Consider the following 27,257-nt stretch of genomic DNA (forward strand, 5'->3'; position numbering starts at 1 on the left):
AACCTATAAAATCTGCTGCCAGAAATCAAGTCCTAGTGGCTTCATTTTTGCTGCCGCCACCTGGTGAAGCGTGGTGGGTCTTGCACGTATGGTAGTCTTTCTCCACCGCCACTCCCAATCACAGAATTAGGAGCGGAAAGGGGTTATTGCTATTTCAAACTTAACAAAAATTAATGTTAAGAAATTTAGTGCCGAATTATCACTAGACACCAATTTGCAGCTCAAAGAGTAAAAACAGCTACTACAAAACCGTGAAGTTACGAAGACGTTAACACAGCAGGAGCTGTCATTCGTGCCTTCTATTGCGCAACAGCAGATGAACGCAAAAGAGGGGTGTTTTTTTAATGGTACGCTTTGGGAATCAAAAAGGCATGTCATTATACAATCGGGCACAGAATATGGGATGAGTAGCAATACAAGTAAACTGATTGCAGGATAGCTCATATTTCAGGGTGTCATAAAGATTTAGTCCAAACCAATTGCGCCTGCGCCCCTTGGGATGGGTGGGCGGGAAGTTTATAAATTCGAGCAAAGATATATATAGGCTATCACCAGATGGCAGAAGACATGCAGAAAACTGGAGCTCTCAGCGTCCATCTAGTGGTCGTCCACTTATGTGCAGCTTAGATCTGGTACTCCACAAAAAGACGATTCGGTAGAACAGTAATTATATGGTATGAATCCAACTTTAATCGATATTGGCACCTCTTCCTGCAATTCGGGAGAATAAGGGAAATTCCGCGTCTGAGAGAGCAAAATTGTCATTTTAAATGCCTGTGATAAAACGTTGCCCACTAAAACTTAAGCCAAAACCCATAGACGAGTCTTTCTAGTGCCATGGGACTCGATCGATTGTACTTTGGTGTCAGGCATTAAGGCAGGGATCTCTATTCCGCATGCGCCTACACTAAAAAAAAATGTTCCCGAAAGAAAAACAAGTCTTTTCCTTTTCCGGGATGGGGCGGGGCTACGGGGATTGCCCTGACTTCAGAGAGGAGGAAGTGGAGACCGAAAATAACTGCCCGGTGTTTGGGCCGCTGAAGCGAGAGGGGAGGACGTCCCTGGGCCGCGCGGCCCCTCTTCTGCCATGGACGGTGCAGCGCAGGAACAAGACGCGGTGAAGTTCGCGCAGGTGGCGGTTCAGAAGGATCAAGAAGGGAAATACCAAGAAGCTGCGTTTTACTACAAGGTGCAAGGCAAGGGGTGGCTGGGTGCCCAAAGGAAAGCCCCGCGCACTTGTGAATGGCACCCGGCATGGAGGAACACGCGCTTAGCCAGTCGGAAGAGCCGTAGAGATGGGTGGTGAGAGGGAATAGGGCGCTATTTGACGAAGCAACTCATATTTGCTCTGCCGCTTACTCTTTGGGCTAGAATTATCTCCCGCAGCTTCATCAGAGCTGGAACCTGTGCGCCTACTGACTGAATTAGCCTTTGCGGATTAAGAACTCGGGGGGGTTATTTTTTTCAGTATCATTATTTGTAGGGGTCTGTTTTTAGATATTTAAAGGGACCCAAATGAAGCTTTAAACTATATGCCAAAGCCCTTATAAATTAATTTTTTTAAAAAAATGAACATTTTGGCTGTGATCTCTGAGGTCATCGACCTGACTACCCTCAAGACTTGTTTTTTTTTTTAAAAAAAAACTTTAGTTTTATCCATAACTGGAAAAGCAGTTATGCATATGCATACAAATTTTGGGAATCCTTTGGAAATTTCTAAAATTTAATAAATCCTTTGAAAACCACTTGCCACATCTATTTATACTGATATATCATTAAAGCTATTAGAAAATTTCATACTTCGGTTATGTTTTCTTTCCTCAGGAAGCTGCACAAGCCTTGATTTATGCTGCAATGGCAGGATCAACCTTAGAAAATATTCCAGGGAAAATAAGTGAATATTTGGAAAGAGTTCAAGCTTTATATGCTGCAGGTAAATAATAAAAATCTTTCTTGTTTTCATTGTCATTCTACTCAATAGTCTAATAGAGCAGGGCTTTTCAATCGTACACATATCACCGGTGGTACATTGGCACCTGGCAGGTGGTAGCGACCTTGTCTAGCCTAGGCAAGTGTAGCGGGGGAGGGAATGAGCTAAAACAGTGCAGCACAGGACTTGCTGTGGTAGTCATCAGAAGCTGCAGGGTTGCTGGGACAAGGCAAAGGTCCCAGGATCGGCACTTCTGGCATACCCGGAATAGAAACGAGGAGGCAGAGACAGGAGAAGATATAAAAGGAGACAGTTTGGGCAGGAGAGGGAGAGAAAAAAAGGCACATCCTTGGGAAGAGGAGTCAGCTGGGCCTGCACCGAAGAGAAAAGGAGGAGGGTGGAGGAGGGGAGAGAAAGGAGAGGATTAAAAAACAGGCCAGCCGGGAGCCAATCTGCAACTTTGTGACAGCCATCCATGCTGGGCACGTACACAAGTGGCAGCGAAAAACAAGGAAGAAACCCAGCTGGGGAGAGATCACCCTGCACGAGGAATGAAGAAAGACAGCATTGGCTGGAGGTGACCAGCAATTGGCAGGTGACCAATTTGCCCTGTAGGCTGACCGCATTCTAAGCGCTTCCCTTTCACTTGGGATGTCAGGCCACATGCGCTCGCCACCTCCTGTGTATGCACCCAGGTTCAGCTTCTCGCCAGCTCCAGTGCAGCCTCTCCACACGGTGAAGAGAGTGCGCCACTGCCTGCTGAAACCAGGCAGGCTGGGGGCTGGGCAACATCACGCAGGTAATGTGGACTCTCCCCCGGAGCCTACAGAGCCGGGTGTGTGAAGTGAACAAGGGCCATTTGCTGGTCTCCTTCAGGGGATGGTGCCTTTCTTCATTCCTCGTGGAGGGTGGCACCTCCCCAGCTGTGTTTCTTGCTGTTTTTCTCCCTCATCGCAAATATCTTCCTGCCACTCTGCTCTTAAGGCTATGTGGGTTTTGTCCAGGAATTTACACTGGCCTTTCAAGCCATGGACACTGGCCATGCTGGCAACCTCTCCCCCTCCCCTTGTCCCTTCCTGGGCATGGAGGGAGGAAGGAAGGACATGGTAATGAGAAGCAGAGAGGCAGGGAATAAGGGAGGGAAACAGGAAGGAAGGAAGGAAGGAAGGAAGGAAGGAAGGAAGGAAGGAAGGAAGGAAGGAGATGGGAATGAGAAGCAGGGAGAGAGGGAGGGAAACAGGAAGGAAAGTAAGGAGATTGGAATGGGAAAGAGGGAAGGAGGGAGGGAAACAGGAAGGAAAGGAAGGAAGAAGATGGGAATGAGAAATGGAGGCAGGGAAACAGGAAGGAAGGAGATGGAAATGAGAAGCAGGGAAGGAAGGAGGAGGAAAAAAGGAAGGAGATTGGAATGAGAGGGAAGGTCTGAGGGAAGTCCTGCCAGAGCACTTGGCCACCATCAGCCCTGCTGCCCTTTTGCCATCCCCTGGCACCTTCCTCCTGGCCTATTCTGGTGATCTACCATCCTGTCGCTAAGGATGCTTTTGCTACAAAGTCGGGTCTCCTCGCATGGAGAGGAAGTGGGCTTCCCTCTGACCCATGAACTTTGCACTCCTGCACCCACCATGAGCAGCCTGGCCAAGGAGAGCGAGCACAGCAGCAGCAACCTCAAGGAGGAGGTAAGCGCAGCCAGGCGCCCCCTCAGGGAAGTGCGGCTGGACTGGATTGGGCTGCAAGGTCCTAGTGCCTTGGTGGAGCAGTGGGCTGATGCCTCCTTAAGTAACACCAGCTGCCTGCAATTAGTGCAGGTTCGCATCCCACCAGGCTCAAGGTTGACTCAGCCTTACATCCTTCCGAGGTAGGTAAAATGAGGACCCAGATTGTTGGGGGCAATAAGCTGACTCTGTAATAATGCCGCTTGGGGTGTGTGTGAAAGCCCTAACAAGCAGGCATATACATAGAATGAAGGCTACTGCTAAGCTTGTAAGCCGCCCTGAGTCTTCGGAGAAGGGCGGGTTATAAATGTAATAAAAATAAATAAATAAATAAAAATAGTGCCGCGGGAGCTCGAGGGCTGGGCTGGGTGCTTGCCCTCTGCTGCTCAGGGCTCCGGGCAGCTCACGCCAGCGTCCGAGAGTCCCCTGCATGGCCCAAGAGAGAGAGCAATGCTCCTCCAGTGGACCTTACTCTGGTGTTCACCCCCCTCCACCGGAGACCCCCCACATCCCTGCCCGGCTCCCCCCACAGACACCCCCGACCTGAGTGATGTTGAACTGGCCACGCCTCCCCCAGCCATTGACTTTGCTTGTCAGAAGGTTGCAAAAGGGGATCACATAACCCTGGGACACTGTGACCATCATAAATACGAATCAGTTGCCAAGCATCCGAATGTAAATCACCCTGGGGATATTGCAACAGTCATAAGTGTGAAAAATGGTCATAAGTCACTTGTTTCAATGCTGTTGTAACTTCAACCAGTCACCAAGCAAACTGTTGTAAGTGAAGGATTACCTGTACTTTATCACTTTTTTTCCTTTTTTTGGTCATCAAGTTTTTGACACCTTGCTAGGAGATTAGGTAAAGGTAAAGGTTTCCCCGCACATGCGTGCTAGTCGTTTCCAACTCTAGGGGCCGGTGCTCATCTCCCTTTCAAAGCCAAAGAGCCAGCGGTTGTCCGAGGACGTCTCTGTGGTCATGTGGCCGGCAAGACTAGACGCCAAAGGCGCAGGTGGTATAATCAGTGAAAAGATTGAAAAGCCCTGTAATAGAGCATCATTCCCCAAATCCAGAACCACATCTCTTCATGCAGGAAGTGAATATTTTTCATGGACTTATGAAATTTACAGAGCGGGCTTCCACTTTTTCTTATCTGTAGATATAGGAACAAAAATATTCCATTATTTCTCTTCAACTGAGGTAGTTATACTTTTTGAAGTTTGTCCAATCTCTTTGTTTTTGAGAACTCAGTTTAAATTGTTCTTGTATGTGGTTGACCATAAATACATAGCAGTTTTCATACGTGAATACCAAGTTGCTAATGAATATTATTTTTGTTTATCGTTTAGCTATTGTCAGTAAGATTTATATCCAGCCTCTTATGCAGATATTGCAACTCTAATAAGAGAAGTTCATTAGTTACTAAATAAGGCAGGCTAATAATTTTCTTCCTAATTTAGTTCAGTTGCAGAAAGTTGATCCATTGAAATCAAAGCAGCAGCTGGACTTGGAGCGTGCCCACTTCCTGGTCACCCAAGCTTTTGATGAAGATGAAAAAGGCAACAAAGAGGAAGCCGTAGAGCTGTACACTGAAGCTGTGGAGCTCTGTTTGAAAACAGTACGTTAAGCTACCACTTAACTTGGTGGATTTATGTTATGGTAAGAAATCCTACCCTTTATTCAGGTGACCTTTCAGGCAGATGTGTGCATACATCCATGTTTTCTTGATTGTTTTAGAACAGACATGTCAAACACAAGGCCCGGGGGCCAGATCCGGCCCGCAAAGTGGTTTCATGCGGCCCGCAAAGCCATCCTGGAAACAGTGAGGGAACGGCCCCCACTGCCTTGGCCCCGGCCCAGAGACCCTCCTTCTGCCAGAGACCCTCAGATCTGTCCCATTCCTGCCCAGGCCCTCATAGGCACCCTTGATGCGAATGATGTAGAGCTGACCATGCCCACCCGTAGGCCATACACACTTAGCCACGCCCACCCAGTAGGCCACACCCACCCAGGCCCCTGAGGGTAACCACAATGCTGATGTGGCCCTCAGTGAAATTGAGTTTTAGAAACTTGAATATACGACCATGGAAGACATTAAAGAAAATCTCTTTTTTATGGTGGGAAATTTCAGTAAAATAAATAACCAACCAGTATTTTGGATCAGGTTAGCCCTTTGAATTGCTTTCTAATTTTTATAGTAGAAAATATGATGTATGCACACATCCCAGGATAAAAAAGTGGTACCTGTATTTATATTCAGGAAGGTTTTCCTGATTTGGAATATTGTTGGGAATTACTTGTCCTGAACCTTTGTTTCAGATTTATTTTTTATTTATTTTATTTTTGTTTGTTTATTAAACTTGTTTGCTGCCCTTCTCGCCACAATGTTATTTTAACATTTTTCAAATTAAAAGGACACTCTAGACCAGGGGTAGGCAACCTCGGCTCTTTTATGACTCATGGACTTCAACTCCCAGAATTCCTGAGTCAGCTGACTCAGGAATTCTGGGAGTTGAAGTCCATGAGTCATAAGAGCTGAGGTTGCCTACGCCTGCTCTAGACCAATTTTAGGTACTTTGTCAAGCAAATGTGTAGCCTCCTGTTGATAGGGCGTGCAACTTAGGCGTCTTCCTGGACGCACAACTCAGTTTAGAAGATCATGTTGGAGTCATGGCCAGGGGGGCATTTGCACAGGTTCACCTGGTGCGCCAGTTGCGACCCTATCTGGACCGAGATGCTTTACATACGGTCACTCATGCGCTCGTCACCTCCCGGGTAGATTACTGCAATGCTCTCTACATGGGGCTGCCCTTGAAGACCACCCAGCTGGTGCAGAATGTGGCCGCGCGGGTTGTGATGGGAGCATCCCGATGCTCCCATATTACACCCCTCCTGCGTGAGCTGCATTGGCTACCGGTTGCCCTCCAGGTGAGATTCAAGGTGCTGGTTCTTACCTATAAAGCCCTACATGGCTTAGGCCCGGGATATTTGCAGGACCGTCTGCTGCCAGAAACGTTTTCCCATTGCCCTGTGCGCTCACACAGAGAGGGCCTCCTCAGGGTGCTGTTGGCCAGACAGTGTCGGCTGGCGACCCCCAGGGGGAGGGCCTTCTCTGTCGGGGCACCTGCTTGGTGGAATCAACTCCCCCGGGAGCTCCGGATGGCCCCAGACCTTCGGTCCTTTCGCCGTGACCTTAAGACATATCTTTTCCAACAGGCCGACCTGGACTGATGATAATGGGGTTTTAATTATAATTTTAAATGTTTTTATTGGTTTTAGTGGGACTTTGACATAATTTAATTCTTTTTTAATATTTGTATTCATTTGTATTTTTTTGTTGTTAGCCGCCCTGAGTCCTTCGGGAGATAGGGCGGCATACAAGTCTCATTATAAATACATACATACATACATACATACATACATACATACATACATACATACATACATACAGTAGCCTAGGTGGAGCAGTGGGCTAATGCCTCCTTAAGTAACACCAGCTGCCTACAATTAGTGCAGGTTCACATCCCACCAGGCTCAAGGTTGACTCAGCCTTCCATCCTTCCGAGGTAGGTAAAATGAGGACCCAGATTGTTGGGGGCAATAAGCTGACTTTGTAATAATGCCACTTGGGGGGGGGAGCCCTAATAAGCAGGCATATACATAGAATGAAGGCTATTGCTAAGCACGTTGATTGTGCTTAGATTGTAAGCCACCCTGAGTCTTCGGAGAAGGGCGGGATATAAATGGGATTTAAAAAATACATACTTTTACTGAAATAGAAACAAAAGATTTTAGTGTTAGTGAGTTCCCTTTCCCTGAATATCTGTGATTTCTACTACTGATCCAGAAAGTTAAATGTTAAAAGGGGGGGGGGAGTTTCAGTAGTTGTTGAAATCAGTGAAACTTTGCTATTGTTATAATAAATTTGCTCCAGTGATTTCAGTGAAACTATGACCAGATACGTTTATATCACAACCTTGTAGTAAATTTGAATTGATAAAAACCTACTCCCAATAACTTCACTGTTTCATGTCTGAAGCAAAAAAAAAGAAGCTTCAGAGCACCCAGGAGCATTCACATAGCACCTACCTATAACTCCCAAACAGCTCTTTTCCTTGAATTAGGTCGCGATTGTGGAAGATTGTTGGCTGGTTCTGAGAAAAGCACAGCAGAACTGTATGCATTTGGTTTGTAACCTCAGTCCAGTGTTACTACTGTGACTGTTGCAGGTACCACTTTTTTATGCTATTCTAGTGAGTCTTGTAGGCAAAACATCTTAGAGGAAGAGTTCACAATCATGATGTAACTCCACCAAGTATAACTCCTCTCCCCTCTCCTCCTTTTCTCCCCTTTCTTCAAAGAAACGTTGCATTTTGAGTAAAATTGAATTTAGTTTTGCTTTATTTCCTTGAATTTTTGAAATCTCTCTGTTTCAACTGCTGGCATTAATATCAATACATATGCTTTGTTCATTAATTAAAGCTGGACTTATTACTGATGAAATCATTTTTCCTTTTACATGTCTACAATAATTATATGGTCAAGGATTGGAGGACCGCATAACTGTCTAGTTCTCATTGAGAATTATAGTTACTTACGTTGGATTGATTACAGTAGTGCTGTTTCCAATAAAGGAGAATATTTGTAGCTCAGGGCTGAAATGGTGCTCTCTACGATTGTTTTCTTGCAGATATTTCATTACCAAATTAAATGCTGACCAAACTAGGTAACTTCCTCAGTGCTAGCTAGCATCAGTGTTAATTTGGATAATATCTGCAAGAAAACAGCTAAGCTCAGAAAGTACCAAGGAGCCATCATAGTGATATGTATATGGCAAGTATATTTTCGTTTAGCCGGTTATATTCCTGCAGCATATGTATAGTAATTATGGTAAAGTGAACCAAAAGAATTGGATTAACTGTGGGTAAGCAGACAAAACCATTGTAAAGTGGCTTTGAGCAAAAAATCTCAACTGCATCTTGGAACACCAAAACATAAACATAGGAAATACTTAGTGGATTTAGTTTTTATCCATGTGCCAACAGCAGCTTCTAATCAACTGTACCTAAGCAATTTTATTTTATATATTGGTGAGGGAAAGGTGCTAATAATAGCCTGATATGATTATACCTTCTCCATTTTCTATAAACAGTTGTGTAGTAAATGGGAAAGAAAATTTACTGGCAGCTGATTTCTTTTGTGGATAGTTTAACACACTATTTCCCTTCTTATTTTTTCAATATTGCAGTCTAGTGAAACATCAGAAACAGTTCTCCAAACAAAACTGAAGCAACTAGCTCGGCAGGCATTGGACAGGTAATTCTTGGAATTTTGTACTCACAATCCAAATAACAGTCCAGAACTGTGACATAACCATGTCTCAGGTATACAAGAAGACATTTTAACTGTTTGAAAGTAATTCTGAATATATATTTTTCATTCTGGTTTGTTCAGTATTGAATAAAACAAGGGTTGGCATAATTTCTAAATCAGAAGTCTTAGCTCATATACATATGATTTAGGTTTTGTGTAAAGTAACTTGGAATAATTGAGTTGCACTTAATTCCCAGCTGCTCATTAGTTTGGTTGGTGAGAGCAGAATCCACAATTTTGTTTGACCCTTGTGGTTTATATGTCAATAGGGAAGCATATAAAAGCAAAGGCTAAGAATGAACCTACTCTTTTTGCTGTATTGCAATTGCCATTTCCTTTAACTTAATTGTAGAGCTGAAGCACTGAAAGATTCAAAGCCATCTCAGAAAGACAAACCAGCTCCAGTGAAGCAAAGTCAGCCAGTGAGAACGTTTTTTCCATTGGGACCTGATTTTTCCTTGAATGATAAGCCACAGTCCATCAGACCTGTTCATGCTAGTGAACCTCAAGGTCAGCGATATACTGTGGAGGAGATCCAAGTGCTTAGGTAAGGGAGGAAAAATATATCTGCAACATGTTTATATAAAACGTAGTTTCTAATCTAGGCTACAATCTAGTTTATTGAATAGGTTAGCTTTTAAATAAATGTGTTTAGAATTTCATGCTGAAAAATACTATCCTAGAGATAAATGCAGCAGAATTTCTATATAAACTCCATTTGCTATTTCATGATTTTTAAAACCAGCATGCAGACATGCTTATAGATGAGTGTATTCAAAATATCAGGAAGTGAGTCACATTTTCTTCAGGAAGCAAATGAAAGAAGAAAAACAGTTGCTAATATTATGGTCTGAAACTTCCTTCACGCCCAGCTCTGCTCTGGGTAACTTACATAGACACATCCATATAGTTTTCCTATCTTAGGAGAGAAGAAGTTTGTTGTTGCCACCTCCTGGTTGCTTTTGCCCTTTGTCTAATCCAGGGGTGTCAAACTCAATTTTATTGAGGGCCGCATCAGCATTGCGGTTGCCCTCAAGGGGCCGGGTGGGTGTGGCCAGGGTGGGCGTGGCAAGAGTGCATATGGCCTACTGGGTGGGCGTGGCCAGCTCTATATCATTCGCATCAAGGGTGCCTATGGGGGCCTGGGCAGGAGTGGGACAGATCTGAGGTCTGTGGCAGAAGGAGGGTCTCTGGGTCAGGGCCAAGGCAGTGGGGGCCGTTCCCTCACTGTTTCCAGGATGGCTTCGCGGGCCGCATGAAACCACTTCGCGGGCCGGATCCGGCCCCCGGGCCTTGTGTTTGACATGTCTGGTCTAATCTGACCATCAGCCCTGAAATTCCCAGATAATACCTCATCCAAGCTGCTTAATTTTGTTCATTAAATAAATTCAGCTAGATGCTTCTGCTCTTTTTGGAGATTGGTATAATATTGCATAGTAAATAGATGAATCAGCTTTCTTCAAGCTGCTCCCTGTTGGATGTGATGGGCTGCAGATATTTAGAATAACAATGTTCATGGAGATTTGAGGAGTTGGTACTCATTGCATGATGGGGGCAATACATGGGAAAGGCTAGGTCTAGTTGATCTAGAATCACATTTCTACATGCTTAAAACAATTTAAAGTAGTGTTTTGTTTAAAAGCTCTATAGGTAGTCTTCAGTTGGGACAGGAGTTTCCATTCTTAAGCAGGGAGGTTGTTAAGTGCCACTGGAGTTTTTAAGCTAATCATGTAGTTGTTAAACAAACCTGGCTTCCCCCTATTGAGTTTGCTTGTCAGAAGCGCACCGGGATAAGTTGCAAATGGCAATTACATTACCCCAGAATGCTGCAGTCATCGTAAATACATGTTGGTTGCCAAATGCCAACATTCTGATCAGATAATCTTGGGGATGCTGCAATAGTCATAAGCGCAGGGACTGTTATAAGTCACTTTTCCAGGGCCATTGTAACTATGAATGGTTGTAAAGTGGAGGATTGCCTGTAGAAGCATCTAAGGGGAAATGCTGAAGGAACTGTGGCCATTTCACTTGAAAGAAATAGAGCAGCCTGGTTCTCAAAAGTTTTTTTTGTTTTTAAGAAATCCTTTATTACTGGGCATTTCCACATTAAATTAAGGTAGAAATGTCTAAGACTGACTTGGGGAGAAAAGAGAGAAGTACAAAATCTGTAATCATTAAGTGCCCTATGGCAGGGGTCCCCACCCCTCAGTCTGCGGACCACTACCTGTTTGTGGCCCATTGGGAATTGGCTGCAAATGGCTGGCAAGTATGGAAAGCTCCATTTTTTTAAAAAAAATCCCGTTTATATCCCGCCCTTCTCTGAAGACTCAGGGCAGCTTACAATTTAAAGCACAAATCAATGTGCTTAGCAATAGCCTTCATTCTATGTATATGCCTGCTTATTAGGGCTTTCGCCCCCCCCCCCCAAGTGGCATTATTACAAAGATTGCCCCCAACAATCTGGGTCCTCATTTTGCCTACCTCGGAAGGATGGAAGGCTGAGTCAACCTTGAGCCTGGTGGGACTCGAACCTGCACTAATTGCAGGCAGCTGGTGTTACTTAAGGAGGCATTAGCCCACTGCTCCACCATTTGCACAAGCAGCATGCATGCAGGCAACACCATCCCCTCCCCCTGTCACCACTGCTGGTCCACAGAGCCAGAAAGGTTGGGAACTGCTGCCCTATGGCAAGCATTTAGTGGAAACAGTGGGCAATGATAGTATTTGAATAAGACTATATGAGAATTCTAGGGCTCTTAGATTAGGAAGTTGAAAAAAACTTCCTGTAAAAAGAAAGACCATAGCAACCATCTTGTAAGAAAAATACATGGATGTAGCTCTAGAAATAGTTTAATGGCAGCACTTGCCATAACCAAAGGGATCTAGGGTCCTCTCAGCAGGAAATTTATTTAAACACAGTTTTTAAGCTTTTCAAAGTGAGCTTTATGTAGTTTTAATTATTCTATCACATACCTCCATGGCTTTGTCTCTTTGAAAGGTGGAATGTTGGAATACTTTTAAAACAACAGTTTGCTCTGTAAACAGGACTTTCAATGCAAACTGAAGAAAAATTGTGCACAAGATCTATATGTTTAATTCAGGTCTCGTAGTAGGAAGGGACCCAAATACTAAGCAGAACAAATCCTCATTGGCATGAAGAGAAAGAAGTAGAATTTGAACAAGTTCTGTTTTTCTAACATCTTGCCCTTTGTATTTAGGAAGACATCAAAAATAAATGGCACTGAATACGTCCCTTTCATGAGTGTTGATCTGAGAGAACGCTTTGCTTTTCCAATACCTTTCTCGTAAGTTTTATCTTTGTACGCACCAAATACTTTTTTCACTGCTCACCTTTTAGAGCTTTCAGTATTGCTGAACTGTGATACTGTAATAAACTATAATTACTGATATGTATGTATGCATACTGTTTATGTGTGAATGATGGATGCATGAATGGACAGCAAAAAAACATGCTCAACATCTGGTTATCAGTAGCAATTTTTCAAATTGCTGTTTTGGAAAAAAAATCATACAACTACATACTGTATGAATGTAAATCTGAAGAATTGTTATGTGGTGCACGTGAGTACATTAATCATATTTTAAACATGGAAATTAGTAATACACAAGCAATCTTTGTGTTCTGACATTGGGATTTTCAAAATGACTGATATTCTGATAGGCTTCTGTCAACAGGACAGATGTGGAAGAGGAGAAGCATCTGTATCTGCCTCTCTCTAGCCAATTTTCTTTTTATTAGAATTATTCCCCCAAGGTTTATGACAGAAGAATTTAAATTTATACCAGCAAATTATGTATCAGTTTGGCGATCTGTGAAAGCAATGGCTTCTTGCAGTGTATTTTCCAATGAATTACCTTGCTAATTTTGGCTTCTTCCAGTGTCAGACTTATGATGTCTGAAATGTGGACCTGAATAATATAGCAGGAATTACTGCTTTATTTCCTCTTTTAAAGCTAGAACTCTTTCCAGGTTTGGAGGGGAAAATCCAAAAAAAGTGGTCCTCTGGATTACCTCTAACAATTGTTGTAAACTCTATTTTTAAATTGCCACGATTCTGCTCACCCTTGCTGTAAGTTAAATATCTCTCCAAAGACTATCTGCTAACACTTGTTTACATGTTGTGCTGAGTTACTGAATAAGCCATAGTAGCTTTATTCCTACATAACATCAGGCCAAAAATCATGGTTTATAAGCCGTAAGGGTAGGGTTTACCCACTGCACTATACTATAATGTATTACAGTTAATCTTCGTTTAGCATGATGTAGATCTTAGCCAATGAGGGAATAGCTTGTGTCTTCTTAGAGCCAGGGTAATTTAGAGGATGTATGTGCAAGAACCCGAGAAGTAAAAAAAAAAAGAATTAGAAAATAAGGAATGTTCTATAATAAAGAGACTAGTTTGACTGAAGTGTAACATGCTCTAATTCAGATTAGGAACTAAATGGGTTTTATTAAGACCTGGGAAGCTAAGAACAAAACCATAAAAATGTAGTTTTGGGTCGCATGCACTGAAAATATTTAAATTTCATTTTTTAAAAAAAATATATCCTGAACAATAAGATGAAATGATATTTGCTAAGTATAGTATACTTACCAAGCAGTTTTGATTTCAGAGATAAATGTGGCCCATTGCCTTTGTCTCCTAAGCAAAAGGCCGTGTTTTCCCGGTGGATACGGCCAAACGATATAACAAATAATCCCACTATGATCTATACTGTGTCAAGCTTCAGCATTAAACAGGTAAACCTGATTTTTTTTCTGTTTCTCTTTTTATCTTTTGTCTGCAAAGTTGCTTTCTTGTATATATTGTACACTTACAGTTTTGTGAAAGTTTAACAATCACAATTGGGATTGGCAACTCCATCTCTAATCAATATGGATATTAAGTTAGATAACACATCACCATTAACTTGCAGCTTTACTGCTGCTTTTCCATTAATTCTGTTTTCAAAAGCCACCTGTGAAATGCACAAATAGTAATCACATGATTATAGGACAATACAGCAACTATAAATAAATGCAGGTAGTGAAGCAATGAATTCAATCACATGATCATGGAGACACTGCAGTAGCCGTAAGAGCAAGGTTCAGTAGTAAAGTTACTTTTCCAGCATCATTGCAACTTTGAGCAGTCACTAAACAGAGCAGTCACTAGATAAGATCTACCTGTAATTTCACCTATATTTGTTTTTACCGGAAAAAGAAGACTGGATGTTGCCTTACTCGGTCTCTTCTCTCTGTTTGCAAGCCCTGCAGCCTCAGTGTCTCTTCTCTGGTTTTATCAACATCTTGTGTTAATAGGCTCCAGGAATATTGTCCAAGAGTAGAACCGCTGTTCCATTTGCAGACTCAGACCCAGTAAAGGCAGTTGTCTCATGATAGTGAATGGAAATGAGGGAGAAGTGAGGAAGAGAACTAGTGACAAATGTTATCATTAAAACACATTGAAAATACTTTTGAAATAAGTTTGAATCTGTCAGAGAATTGACAGATTTCTAATTCAACTGAGGAAATAAAAATAGCCTTGAGTTGGATCAAAGTTGTCTCTATTATTATGCTGAACTGTAAGAACTAAATTCCTGAATTCTGTTTGTATTTGTTTACTCTTTTGGGTTCTTAGACAATTGTATCAGATTGTTCCTTTGTTGCTTCACTTGCTATCAGTGCAGCTTATGAAAGAAGATACAACAAAAAATTGATCACAAGGTACACTTTTTTCTACTCTGACTTGCAGGAGTTTTCTTTAATAATTTTATTTGTTGCCAGTAACACTTAATTTGGGATGCACTTTATTCTGATTTAAACTTTAGAAGTCAATAGCTTTGATTTTAGATGACAGTTTCAACATACTTTGTCAAATTGCTTTTTCATTTAATGTGTACAGTATTTTTCTGGATTTCTGATCAAGTCCTAAAGGAAAGAGATAAATCATTCAAAGATAAAATGCCTTAGTAGCAAAATTTTTATTCTGCAGACCTGTTATAGAAAAAAAGTGACTTTGTGTAGGAGATTCTGAAGTACTCATAGTTGTTTCACAAATATCACCAATGTTTGTAAACAAATGCTTTCATACTTGCATTCTAAATTGCATTGCAGTATATATAAAATTTGCTTTGCACAATCTTCTGAGTATTATCTTGTTCCCCATTCTTCAATGGGATCCTAAGCTAGTGTTTTTCTACCTGAGGAACTTTAAGATGGATGTTCCCATTCTGGCTGTCGGAATTTTGGGAGTTGAAATCCATCCATCTTTAACTTCATAGGACTGAGAAACAATGGTCTAGTTACAAGGTTTAATGTTAGGTTCCTGCATATCAGTGGCAATATCTGAATTCTAAACTTAAAAATTTCAAGGTAAATCCGTTATAAGTTCCTTCTTTAATTTTTAAGTTCTTTAATTGGGTGATGCTATAATTTTGTTTAAAAAAATATGCCCAAAAGTAAGTTTTCCATAAAAGTGAAAAGCAGTAACAATCTATATTTGCTATTATTCTGGTAAGTGCTATCCTTGTGTTTCATTGTCAGAGTATTTTACTTTCTCATACAGTGTTTTCATTTCTAACATTTCCTAGCGTAATTTGTGTCTTGAGATTTTTTTTAATGACGTAGAGCTTAAATCAGGGGTCCCTGGGCCACAGCCCACTACTGATCGGAATCAGGAATCAGATCGGAATTGGAATCAGGTCGCGCAAGTGGTGGGCGTGTGCACACAAAGCTCCACTTGTGCATATGGTAGGCGCTCATGCTCGCATGTGTAACTCCATTTGTGCGAGCAGTGGGTAATCACACTCACATGTGAATTCCATTTATGCAAGCGATGTGCGTGTGTGCCACTTGCACAATTGAGCTGCTTGTGCACGAGTCTGCCTCTCGCATGAAACCATTCCCTCTCCCCCCCCCTCCGGTCACCAAGCTGGAAGGTTGGGACTGTTGGCTTAAATGATGTATATCTAATATCTACAGAATGTAGTCTAATTTTGATTCATGTTTTTCTCAACATAGCATCATTTACCCACAGAATAAAAAAGGAGAGCCAGAATATAATCCATGTGGAAAATACATGGTCAAGCTGCACATCAATGGTGTCCCTAGAAAGGTAGAGATTTAACAGGTTTTATAAGCCCTCTATCCCATCATCCAATGGGTTTCTAACAATCTTGCTTCTGCAAACCTTCCTTTTGTAATAATTTCCTCAAAAATCTTACCAAAAGGATAATGTTTGCAGTTTTGCTTTGCATATTGTTTGATCTTATTCCATGTATTTTGACCAGGTGGTCATTGATGATCTGTTACCAGTAGATCACAGTGGAGAACTTCTCTGCTCCTATTCAAACAACAAAAATGAGCTCTGGGTATCATTGATAGAAAAAGCTTACATGAAAGTCATGGGAGGTTATGATTTTCCAGGTTCAAATTCGGTGAGTATTATGTAATTCTTGGCAAAATGTTAAAAAAAATCGGCTGACAAAATATCCCTTAGACTTAGTAGATAATTTTCCTTTTAATCTAGTTCAGTTTTTCTCACTGCAGTGGCCACCAGGTATTTTGAGGAACAACTGTCAACGAGGTTAAGGATGATAGAATTGTAGTCCAAAAAAATTGTAGTCTAAAAACTACGAAACTAAAACTACAAAAACTGCAAAAATTGTAATTAAAATTTGAAAATAAAAAGGCAAGTTACAACATTGTGATTAAAACTGTACAATTAGAAACTCAGTACAAAAAAAATGTATAAAAGAGATTGTAGTCCCCAATGTTTTGTAGTTTGTTTAGCAGAGTTGAACATGAAATGTGTGCTTCAATATAAACATAGTAGTGAGAATACTTGGCCTAATTACAATCACATTTTAAATTTAATCTCTGTAATTGTCAAGGAACCATTATATTTACCATCCAACAAAGAAGCAAAAAAGGAATTGACTCGTGTAATACAATTCTATCTTATTTGAAAACTAATACAAAATGTAAGATTACTATTCTGTTTCCTTATACGCCTGCATTAGAGAAAAAGAAATTTTGCAGAGATGTAGAATTATTATCGAAATGTATGCTCATCAAAAACTGCACTTCCCTGGAAGTATGATTTCATTAACCTGAAATGTACATTTTTTGTTGGTGATGACAGAATATTGATCTTCATGCATTGACTGGTTGGATTCCTGAGAGGATTGCCATGCACTCAGACAATCAAACATTTAACAAGGATAGTTCTTTCAGAATGCTTTACCAAAGGTAATTTTTGCTGATTTCCAAAAATGTTGTTACAGTCACAGTGTTGTAAAAGTTCAAGATATTTTTTTTTAATCCACTGTGGACCCTGTTTTTTTGAATGGCTTCCAGGAGAAACAGTGCCTACGTAGTAGGTGGTTGAAGAACGAAACTGACTGAGTATAGGTACATGCCAATGCAACTCAGAAATCCTCCTGAACTTGTGGCTCCTATTACATTTTGAAGTAGAAGCCATGGCCAAGGGATTCTTTGTCAAGCTGCCATGTAGTATGCTATTTATGGCCCAACCTTAGATGAGAAGACCCGGCTACAGTTACTCGTGGCTTCATCAGCACTCAGTTGACCTAAAATGCAGCACCCTACATGGCAGTTATTGGGTGGAGTATATTATATCTGTATTTACCTGCACCTGTACAAGTCCTTGAATTTGTTTTCTCTTGGCTTCTATATGCACGTTAATCTTTAAACCTGTTTACATCTTGGTTCCAAGATACCTTCAGGACTGTCCCACTAGAATTGGCCTGACTGATTCTTTTTGGGAAAAGCAGCTGGTGGTTCCCCATTTTACGAAGATATATCATGGCCAAAACACATAGATGTAGTCCTGAAAGTAATATCTATGGGACAGTCAGAATTATAAAGAATCCAGTTCCAGGGGTGAAGATGAAAGTGTGTTGTGTTTAATGTTCCAGGATTCAGTGGCCAGGGATTGACATAAGGGACTGGCTAAATTAGAAATATTGAGAAATGAGGGGTGAGTGTGTGAAATTTTCCCCATTATTTCCTAGAATTTTCTTGAATGTCTGTAGTAGCCGTCACATAGTTATATTTTCCAAAATAGTATCTGTGGGTTTTTTTTATTTAGAAAACAAAATAGCCAGGCAATGAATGGGGGAAGCATTAGCAGCCTTGTCTAAAGTAAACTTTTTGTTCTTGGCCAGATTTCACAAGGGGGATGTGCTTATTACAACAGCTACAGGAGTGATGACTGATGAAGAAGGGGAACAGTGGGGTTTAGTACCAACCCATGCCTATGCCGTTTTGGATATTAGAGAATTCAAGGTAACTGAAATAAGAACCTTTGGGCTGCCCTTGAGGACCACTCGGAGGCTCCAACTGGTGCAGAATGCAGCCGCGAGAGTTGTGTTGGGGGTCTCCTGATACTCCCATGTTACACCTCTGCTCCATGAGCTGCATTGGCTTCCAGTTGCCTTCCGGGTGAGATTCAAGGTGCTGGTAATGACCTTTAAAGCCCTACATGGCATGGGTCCGGAGTACCTTAGGGAGCACCTGCAGCCGGCATCAACTTCCCTCCACCCAGTGCGCTCCCACAGAGAGGGCCTCCTCAGGGTGCCACCGGTCAGAGAGTGCTGACTGGTGACCCCCAAGGGGAGGGCATTCTCTGTGGGTGCGCCGGATCTGTGGAACCGTTTACCGGTTGAGCTCCGGATGGCTCCCGACCTTCGCTCCTTCCGACGTGATCTAAATACCTACTTGTTTGAACAAGCCAGCCTGGTCTGATGGGTTTGGGTTTTATCATTGTTTTTATGTAATTTATTGTTGTACTGTATTGGGCATTATGGTTTAATCTCTTCTTAATTTTTGTATCTCTGTATTTTAGTATTTATTGCCCTGTTCACCGCACTGAGTCCTTCGGGAAAAGGGCGGTATACAAATTAAATTAATAAATAATAAATAAATAAATACTCTTATGGTTGACATGACTTGATTTTTTCTTTTTTTTAATCTGATCTCTTGTACTGCTGCTCAAAAACTGAGGGAAAGACAGACTTTGAAAAATTTGTCCAATTAGTCTTTTTTGGTCCCAAGCATTTTGGGATTAAAATGCTTAAAATAATGGAATAATGTTAGAAAGGTAAACAAGTCCATTGCAGAGGTGACACCTTAGTTCATTTTTTGAAGCCATTGGAGCCCTCTTTCCCGTCTCACCCCTGACATTTGCTGAGAAAGATTTACAAATTTTCAGTACTTCTTAGAAACAAAATATCAAGTTGTTTTGATATACTGAATGTCCTTAAAAAATACTGAACTTGAAAAAAAAAATTTAAAAAAATTACCCCTGCTTTCTGTGATATTATATGTCCTCTCCGTAGCCCTCGTGAACCCTGCCGTGGCCTGTCTCGTCTACAGTGGTTGAATTCTTTCAAAAACAGAGTTGCCGGTTTCAGATATTGCAGTATAGTGCTATTAAAAATCTGATTTTATCAGCTCATTCTAGGAATTAAATGGCAGAGAGAGAAACAGATAGAGATATTTATTGTAATCCATGATCGATAAAATTAATGACATTTAACTTCTTGTCTTTATTTTCAAAAAGAAATATATTATAAAGTCATATTCTACGTCTCCTCTTTTCCAGGGTCTCCGCTTCCTCCAGTTGAAAAATCCCTGGAGCCACCTACGTTGGAAAGGGAGATACAGTGAAAATGATATCAAGAGCTGGACTTCTGAACTTAAGAAATACTTAAACTTTGATCCCAGAACAGCTCAAAAAATAGACAATGGTAAAAGATCAAGATGATTTTTATTTTTTTTTTATTTTGGGGGGGGGGAGGGAACCAAGGCTACAAATGATTTGTTTCTCTTGGTACCCCTTTGTGGTCCAAGAGAAAAATTGCAGATGGCACGGTATCCTACCTCTCGTCAATCTGAAATAGGATTACAATCAAGGATGGTCTTTTACAAGAGAGAAAAGCAGAGCTGTCTGAATCACTGAATCTTCTGCTTGATAACTGTTTAAGATCCCCTTGCAGGGCTAAAATTTTCCAAGGCTGTTAATGACATATGATACAAACTAGTGCACGGGTCGGCAACCTGCGACTCCGAAGCTGTCTCCTGCGGCTCCCAGCCGCCCGGTGCGCGCGCACCTCTTCGAACGGGCAGTGGTGCGTGCGCACCTCTCCAAATGGAGAGTGGCACTGCCCGTTTGGAGAGGTGCACGCACACCTCTCCGAATGGGCGGAGGTGCGCGCGCACCTCCCCAAACCTTTGAAGAGGTGCGCGTGCACCTCCGCGCGAACGGGCAGCGGCGCCACTCTTTGGGAAAGCTGTCGCGGCACGTTTGCAGGCTGCCGAAGGCGGTAGCTCTGCAAACGGGCCGTCGCCGTCGCGCAACCGGGAACCGGTTCCATCACACATAAAAAAATTGGTAACCGCGCGCGTCCGCGCATGCGCAAGAAAAACCCTTTTTGCGCATGCGCAAAACGTTTTTTTACGCATGCGCGTGCATGGACACACGCACGCGGCTCCCACTTTTTTTTATGTGTGATGGAACCGGTTCCCAGTGGCTCTTTTCCTTTTTCAGGTTGCCGACCCCTGAACTAGTGCATATTTACCGGAGATAAACACCATTGAAGTAGCGAGGTTAATACTGGAGTAATTGTGAATAAGAAATTGTAACTTCAAAGGAAAGTTTTATCCGGATAAAGTGGGTGAAGTTAAGCATCTCCACTTAGATTTGGCAGAGGAAAGGCAGTGAGTGAGAGCCAGTGTAGTTTAGTTTATCATAGCAGCTAAGGAACTTATGTGAGACCAGGGAATTCACAAAGTGGTTTGGAGCAAGTCCTGCTTTTCTTCATCCTAATTTATACTTGCTAATCTCAGTTTTAAGGTGAAATATAAATGTAAGAAATAACACAATTCAAGAAATAAGTGATGAATTTTGCTTTATTAAAAATTGAAATCAGTGATCAATTTTAAAAGATCTTGATAAAATTACAGATAATTTCTGCAGTTGTAAAAACAAAACAAACACTGAAATGCATTGTATTCAAGTACTAAACTGAAACCTGTTGCCGCTTTTGAATAGGTGGAAGATTGTAAGCTAATTTGATTTAGGAACTTCTCAGTACTAATGTATAATACAGTCGTGCAATAGTGTGCATGCATTCTGGGAGTAAGTTTCACTGAATTCTTCGGAACTTATCTTTGAGTAAGAATGCCCAAGATTGCAATAATCTTTAATCCTTTTTTTCTACCATTTGATAATTTAATATTCAGTCACTGGTATTGGATAATAATTCATTGGTAAACAAAATTAAAACATTTTTATCTGCGTGTTTTTCCCTATATAGGAATTTTCTGGATTGCCTGGGAAGATTTATGCAAGTATTTTGATGTTATTTATTTGAACTGGAATCCAGGTCTTTTTAAGGAATCCACCTGCATTCACAGGTTTGTCCAATAGAAAAGGATATAAAATGCTTATTCTTCCTGTATACTTATTGCAAAGTGTAGAGATGGAAATAGCAGGAATGTTAACTTATTAGCCTCCCTTAGCCTAACATTCAAGTATTAATCCGTGATGCCTTTCTTTACATTTTGAAGCCTGGCCCAAGAATAAATGATTCATGTTTAAACTGGTGAAAAGTTATACCATCGCTTTTAGAGCATTTGTAAGCTTAGACTTGCACATCTGCAGCTGTTTTTGCTTTATTATTTCTCCCTAGTATTTCATGCTAATTTGCCAGATCAAATTGAGAGCAAGTGGTAGAATATTTAATTGTAATTGTGGAATTGCAATTTTTTAAATACTCATAACTCTATTTCTGCATTTCTCTTTTCTGAACAGTACCTGGGATGCAAAACAGGGTCCTGCGAAAGATGCTTACAGCTTGGCTAATAATCCACAGTACAGGCTGGAGGTTCAGTGCCCACAAGGTGGCGCTGCAGTCTGGGTTCTACTCAGTCGACACATTACTGACAAGGTGTTCATCACTTTTCCAAATAACTTGTAAAGGAAGCAAAGTGGGTGTTCTTTACGACAATTGAGTTACCAGAAAGATAGCCCAAATATGAAAAAACATATTTGATGCATATCTCCATATACAACGGATTGCAGTGTTCTTATGCCTGATCACAGTGGTACTTCATTAACTGCGGTGTAAACTAGACATGAGCAGAAGGAAGTAACTGGATGGGCTCTTTTAGCCTCCCATCCCCACAAGGATAACCAGTTTTTATCTCATTTCAGATTCCAATCAGAGTTCAGGGACTCATGATAAAAGATTTGGTATTTATATTTATCCTGTAAAAAAAGTTTATTTAAAATGAAGATGCATTTTCCCTATCCAGAATTTGCAATCCATTAATTGGGCATATTCCAGATCAGTTGGGCTACTAGCTTATGGCATTTTAGCTCTTGATGTGTGACTATGATGGAACCTGAAGTCTGAAAAAAATCAGAGATACTTAGATATGGGGAGGCTGCTGGATTTGAAAGGTCTAAAACAATTTTATGATAATTTAGGCAAGAAAGAATGTTGAATGAAATCCTGGCCATAAATAGTATATAAATATTTGGTTTTGAGGATTAAAGTGATTTTTGTAATCACTTTTCTGTAGGATGACTTTGCACACAACCGGGAATTCATCACAATGGTGGTCTATAAAACTGATGGGAAAAAGGTATACTACCCTGGTATGTATATCAAAATTCTCTTTCCTAAAACTTTCCTTTCTTCTTGACTAATTGTTGAAGAAAGATAAGAAGTTTGAATATAACTTTGGGTGAGAAGTATGTTTGCTAACCACAGCATCCACTAGGACTAGAGGGATGTCAAAAAAGACAAGATGATGGCCACAGCACAACACTGGACATAAAATGGTCAGAGCTTCAATCCTACTGGCCTGGCAATCATAAAGTTTCATTCACCTTAAAATATATTTTTATTGATTTCTTGAATTGAAAATTTGGACTAGAAATGTAAGATCTGCCCATCTCTCCATGTTTTTGTGCAGAGAATTTATTTTAGAAAGTTAGTGCTGTATTTATGCTGCTTCCCTATTAGTACCCTAGTAGAATATTAATTTATTACTTATATTAATTAGAGTAGTTTCAGATTGGTGTATTCTAAATTATTGTTAAATACAAATGAACTTTTTTATTTTCAGCTGATCCTCCACCATACATTGATGGAATTCGAATCAATAGCCCCCACTATCTAACCAAGATAACACTCACTTCTCCAGGCACTCATACATTTACACTTGTGGTTTCTCAGTATGAAAAACAGAACACAATTCATTACACCATCAGGGTAAGTGTATATGTAAACTTTTTAAAATGTTAAATGGAAATCATTAGCACTGCCACATCTTCAACTTCCGTGACTTCCATTATGAAAAATATTGTGTCTATGTAATAAGCTTGATAATGACCATCTGCCTCTGATTAGGATAGAGTTACCACCAAAATCCAGTGTGACTTTGCTTTGCCCAGAGCTCACACAAGTTGAGCTGTGTGTGCATTCACGTGTGTGCTGGCGCATCGCTCACACAGCCCAGTTCCCTTCTCCCAACCAAGCCGCAAAGGTTGGAGACCACTGAGTTGCACAAAAACTGTATAATCAGATAGCTTTTCAGTGAGAAGAAATCAAAATTATATAGTTCCATTCAGGTCCAGCCTTGTATGTTTTCCGAATACACTTCTTTTTTCTTGGGAGTATGAATCTTTCTGGGTTAAAGATTAATTTCTTCTTGATCTTAGGTGTATTCAGCATGCAAGTTTACCTTTTCTAAGATCCCAACACCATATACTGTATCAAAAAGGGTAAGAAATAATTAATTTTGTAGTTAAAATTTTACTACTACATCTTTCACTAACCTAACTATTTAAATGTTAGGTATCTACAGTCATACAAAGTAAGATAGTTTGATAGATATAGAGTTTACTTGCAGTCTTCTTTTGTGGGTTTTTATTACATAATATTGCATAATCTACTCCTTGGATTAGATTGAATAGAAAAGCTGTTCCTAAGTTGAGGTGTATTGGGATGCATGATAGTCGAAGAACATTTGATTGCATGATTGGAATTGTTTAGTCTAGCCAATTTTAATAGCATGAATGTAATATAATGCAAATAACCTTTGAAGTTCTATGCTAGTCAGAATGGCTCCAATCTCTCTTGGGCTGCCTCCCCAAACAGAAGAACCTTTAGAATAGCTCACTGGCTGAAAATTCTAGTCCCAATATATATATAAAGGTCACCAGGTTGGGAGAAAACAACTAAAATGTAGAGTATTTCTCATTAAGCCACTGTTAATAGGTTTCCATATCCTTTTCCCAGGATTAAATGATCCCTCACAGTTTTCTCTGATGTATTATTACCAGTCAGATTATACAGAGATTATGAGCTAGAAAGGAACCCGATGCTTCAAATCCAATTTCACTTTCTGGAACATCTATTCTTGTGTCCCTAAAAGTATGTACTAAGCATGACATCAAGTTAAGTCTATGTGATATGCTGAGAAATGAACTTTATCTTTTAAAATGAATAATGAGGACTGATTAAGTAGGAGAGATGAAATTAAATTGAAAGTTTTTTTAAGAAAGAAGAAGAAAATAGATGTGCCAGCTGAGAAGCTCTTGGGGTGATTTTCTTTCAGGTGAATGGACAGTGGAAAGGTCGCAGCGCTGGAGGATGTGGAAATTTTAGAGATACTTGCAAGAATAACCCTATATACCAGTTTCAAGTAGACAAGACTGGGCCACTCCTGCTTGAACTAAGAGGGCCAAGGTTTGTATAGTGTTTAATGATTGGTTAACAATACAGTTAACCATTTACAGGTAAGACTTGCAGTTTCAGACTTAAAAATATAGATTCACCAGTTGGAATTATGCTATCCATAATTTTCAGCCCGTATTATCAGCAATTAGAAATAAATAGTAGTTTTTAAAAGAATTATCATGTTCAAATTCCGAGCTCTATCCCAAACTGTGAGGCTGCCTTCATACATCATATTTAGCCATAAACAATGATTACAGACTTCAGTGACTAGATTCACATGGCAACTTTGGGAGAACAACAACAACTTTATTGTCACTTTGAATGTACACCAATCAACATATATCAAAATGAAATTTCGTAGAGCCAATGCAGCCGCAGCCAATCCAGGCGCCGCCATCTTAGAACTCTTAGAACATAATTCTCAAAATAATTCTGGAAGTTAAATACTGTTATGGCTTAGTACAAACTGTGAATCAAATATGCGTCCAGATAGAATCAGAGAAGGTACATCATTTTTGAAAAGTTCTAATTTTGATTTAAACTCAGAAACCTTCCAATTTCTGATTCATTTGTAGGCAGTACAGTGTTGGACTTGAAGTAGTAACAGTCTCTACAGTAGGAGATCCGGGATCTTTGGGTTTTCAGAAGAAAAATAGTGGTGATTACAGGTAATAGCTCATCTGATTTCTGCATATTTTATCGCTGTCCTATGAGATGCTTGTATTACATTATCTTCTCTCTGTATTTAACTTTCCAAGGTGTGGCTTTTGCTATCTGGAAATTGAGAATATACCTCCTGGTACTTACAACATTATTCCAAGCACTTTCCTCCCACAACAAGAAGGACCATTTTTCTTGGACTTCAATACTGCTACCCCTCTTAAAATATCACAGTTGCAATGAAGTTACCTGCAAAAACATTTTTAATAAAAATAGCACACTGAAGAACTATCTAAGAATTTACCTGAGAAAATGTTTATATGAGATACATAAAAGGAATGTGGACTGTCATAAGAAGAATTGCATCCTGAAATTAGAGCAGCCTATTATATTATATTTATGGTTGCAAAACAAAGTGGAAAACATGATTTCTGTTATTTGTGCTATGGTAAAGTTGAGGCAAATAAAAAAAATGCTCATGTACCCTGATACTTAATTTTGATGGCTTTGTTTATACAGAATTGGCATTTTTTATATATATTACGGAATTTTAAATTCCATTTTCCTCATCAGTTTTGTTTTTCTAACTGGTATGTCAAAGCAGTTTCAATTCTACATGCTTAATATGGAATAGTTGTCCTAGAGAAAAATGGTGGAACCAACGAACCATTCAAGGGGTGTGCACAGCATCGGCATCTTCCCACAACATATCCTCAGGGCCATAGCCCTTCAGTCCACTAAATATTGCAGACGTCCCCAGCGAACATGGGAATCCACAATGCGCACCACCTCATATTCCGGCTCCCCATACACTAAAACTGACTCCGGCGGGGGCTCACCAGCACAGCAGACACAAGCAAAAACTGACCGGTGGAATACCAGGTGGATGCACGTTTGGGCAGGCAGGGTCAGATGGTACACCACTGAGTTGACCGCTTCCACTGGGAATGGGCCTAGGAACTGGTGATCAAGCTTGTGGGACGGTCGCATTGTGGGTATGTGCCAGATAGAGAGCCAGAGGTGGTCACCAACCGCCAAGGGAGGCACATCTCGACGTGTTGATCCACGAAGTTTTTATAGTCCTCCTTGGCCTGCTCCAATTGTTCCTGTAACACTCGGTGATGAGTTCATGCAAGAAATGCGCAACTGCAGGCATCAGTAATTTCACAATGGTCAGAGGGAACAAACACAGATGAAATCTGTAGGTCACCAAGAATGGAGACATGCAAGTCGAAGCATGCTGGGCATTGTATGCAAACTCTGCCAGCGGCAGCAGATTCCAATTGTCCTGGATGAAATTCACATAGCAATGCAAATACTGCTCTAGCATGGCATTCATCCATTCCATGCCTCTGTCTATCTCTGGATGATGCAAGGATGAGAGACACCTGCACCTGTATAAGTTCCAAGAGCACCCACCAAAACCAGGCCATGAACTGGGTACCTCGGTCTGACACAGGTAGGCCGTGTAGCCGGATGATGTGACAGCCGTACTGTCTCCTGTGTCATGGGCAATCCTATGCACAGCATGAAATGGGCCATCTTGGTGAGCATGTCTATCACCATTACCACCGTCATGGCTCCCTGCAAATTCAGGAAAAGCGTGACGAAGTCCATGGTTACGCTTCCCCAAGGCCTTTCCATATTTGTTTAAGAGCACTTTCTAAAGCTAGATGATATTTCTTCTTTAACTGAAGGATAGTTAACCCATCATCAACCTTGTAAGAGTCCAGGCCAAGTTGATATCCGAGTACATTCAGCTGATTTTTCTGAAGTTCGGTGTCATTTTCAAGTTTTTCTT

General features: G+C 40.8%; 1 protein-coding gene across 4 annotated transcripts; it reads left to right on the forward strand.

The window, feature by feature from the left end:
• The first annotated feature begins 970 nt into the window (after nucleotides 1-970).
• On the forward strand, nucleotides 971-27,176 carry CAPN7 (calpain 7). Of its 4 annotated transcripts, XM_081343501.1 has the most exons (21): nucleotides 971-1,189; nucleotides 1,825-1,933; nucleotides 5,104-5,261; nucleotides 8,892-8,959; nucleotides 9,369-9,563; nucleotides 12,235-12,321; nucleotides 13,652-13,778; nucleotides 14,659-14,744; nucleotides 16,041-16,134; nucleotides 16,310-16,456; nucleotides 17,164-17,270; nucleotides 18,209-18,329; nucleotides 19,648-19,792; nucleotides 21,362-21,461; nucleotides 21,859-21,994; nucleotides 22,632-22,707; nucleotides 23,181-23,326; nucleotides 23,776-23,838; nucleotides 24,675-24,805; nucleotides 25,372-25,464; nucleotides 25,555-27,176. In XM_081343501.1, the coding sequence occupies exons 1-21, from the start codon at nucleotides 1,088-1,090 to the stop codon at nucleotides 25,697-25,699; spliced, it is 2,436 nt and encodes an 811-aa protein (XP_081199627.1). In that variant the 5' UTR covers nucleotides 971-1,087; the 3' UTR covers nucleotides 25,700-27,176. The 4 variants fall into 4 exon arrangements, 3 of the variants coding, with proteins under 3 accessions (XP_081199627.1, XP_081199628.1, XP_081199629.1); XR_014028439.1 differs by lacking the exons at nucleotides 25,372-25,464; nucleotides 25,555-27,176 and adding an exon at nucleotides 24,356-24,490 and having other exon boundaries at nucleotides 24,675-24,806; XM_081343502.1 differs by lacking the exon at nucleotides 9,369-9,563.
• The last annotated feature ends 81 nt before the right edge of the window (nucleotides 27,177-27,257 follow it).

Source organism: Vipera berus (assembly GCF_964194415.1).
Source record: "Vipera berus genome assembly, chromosome: Z".
NCBI classification, from domain to species: Eukaryota; Metazoa; Chordata; class Lepidosauria; order Squamata; family Viperidae; genus Vipera; species Vipera berus.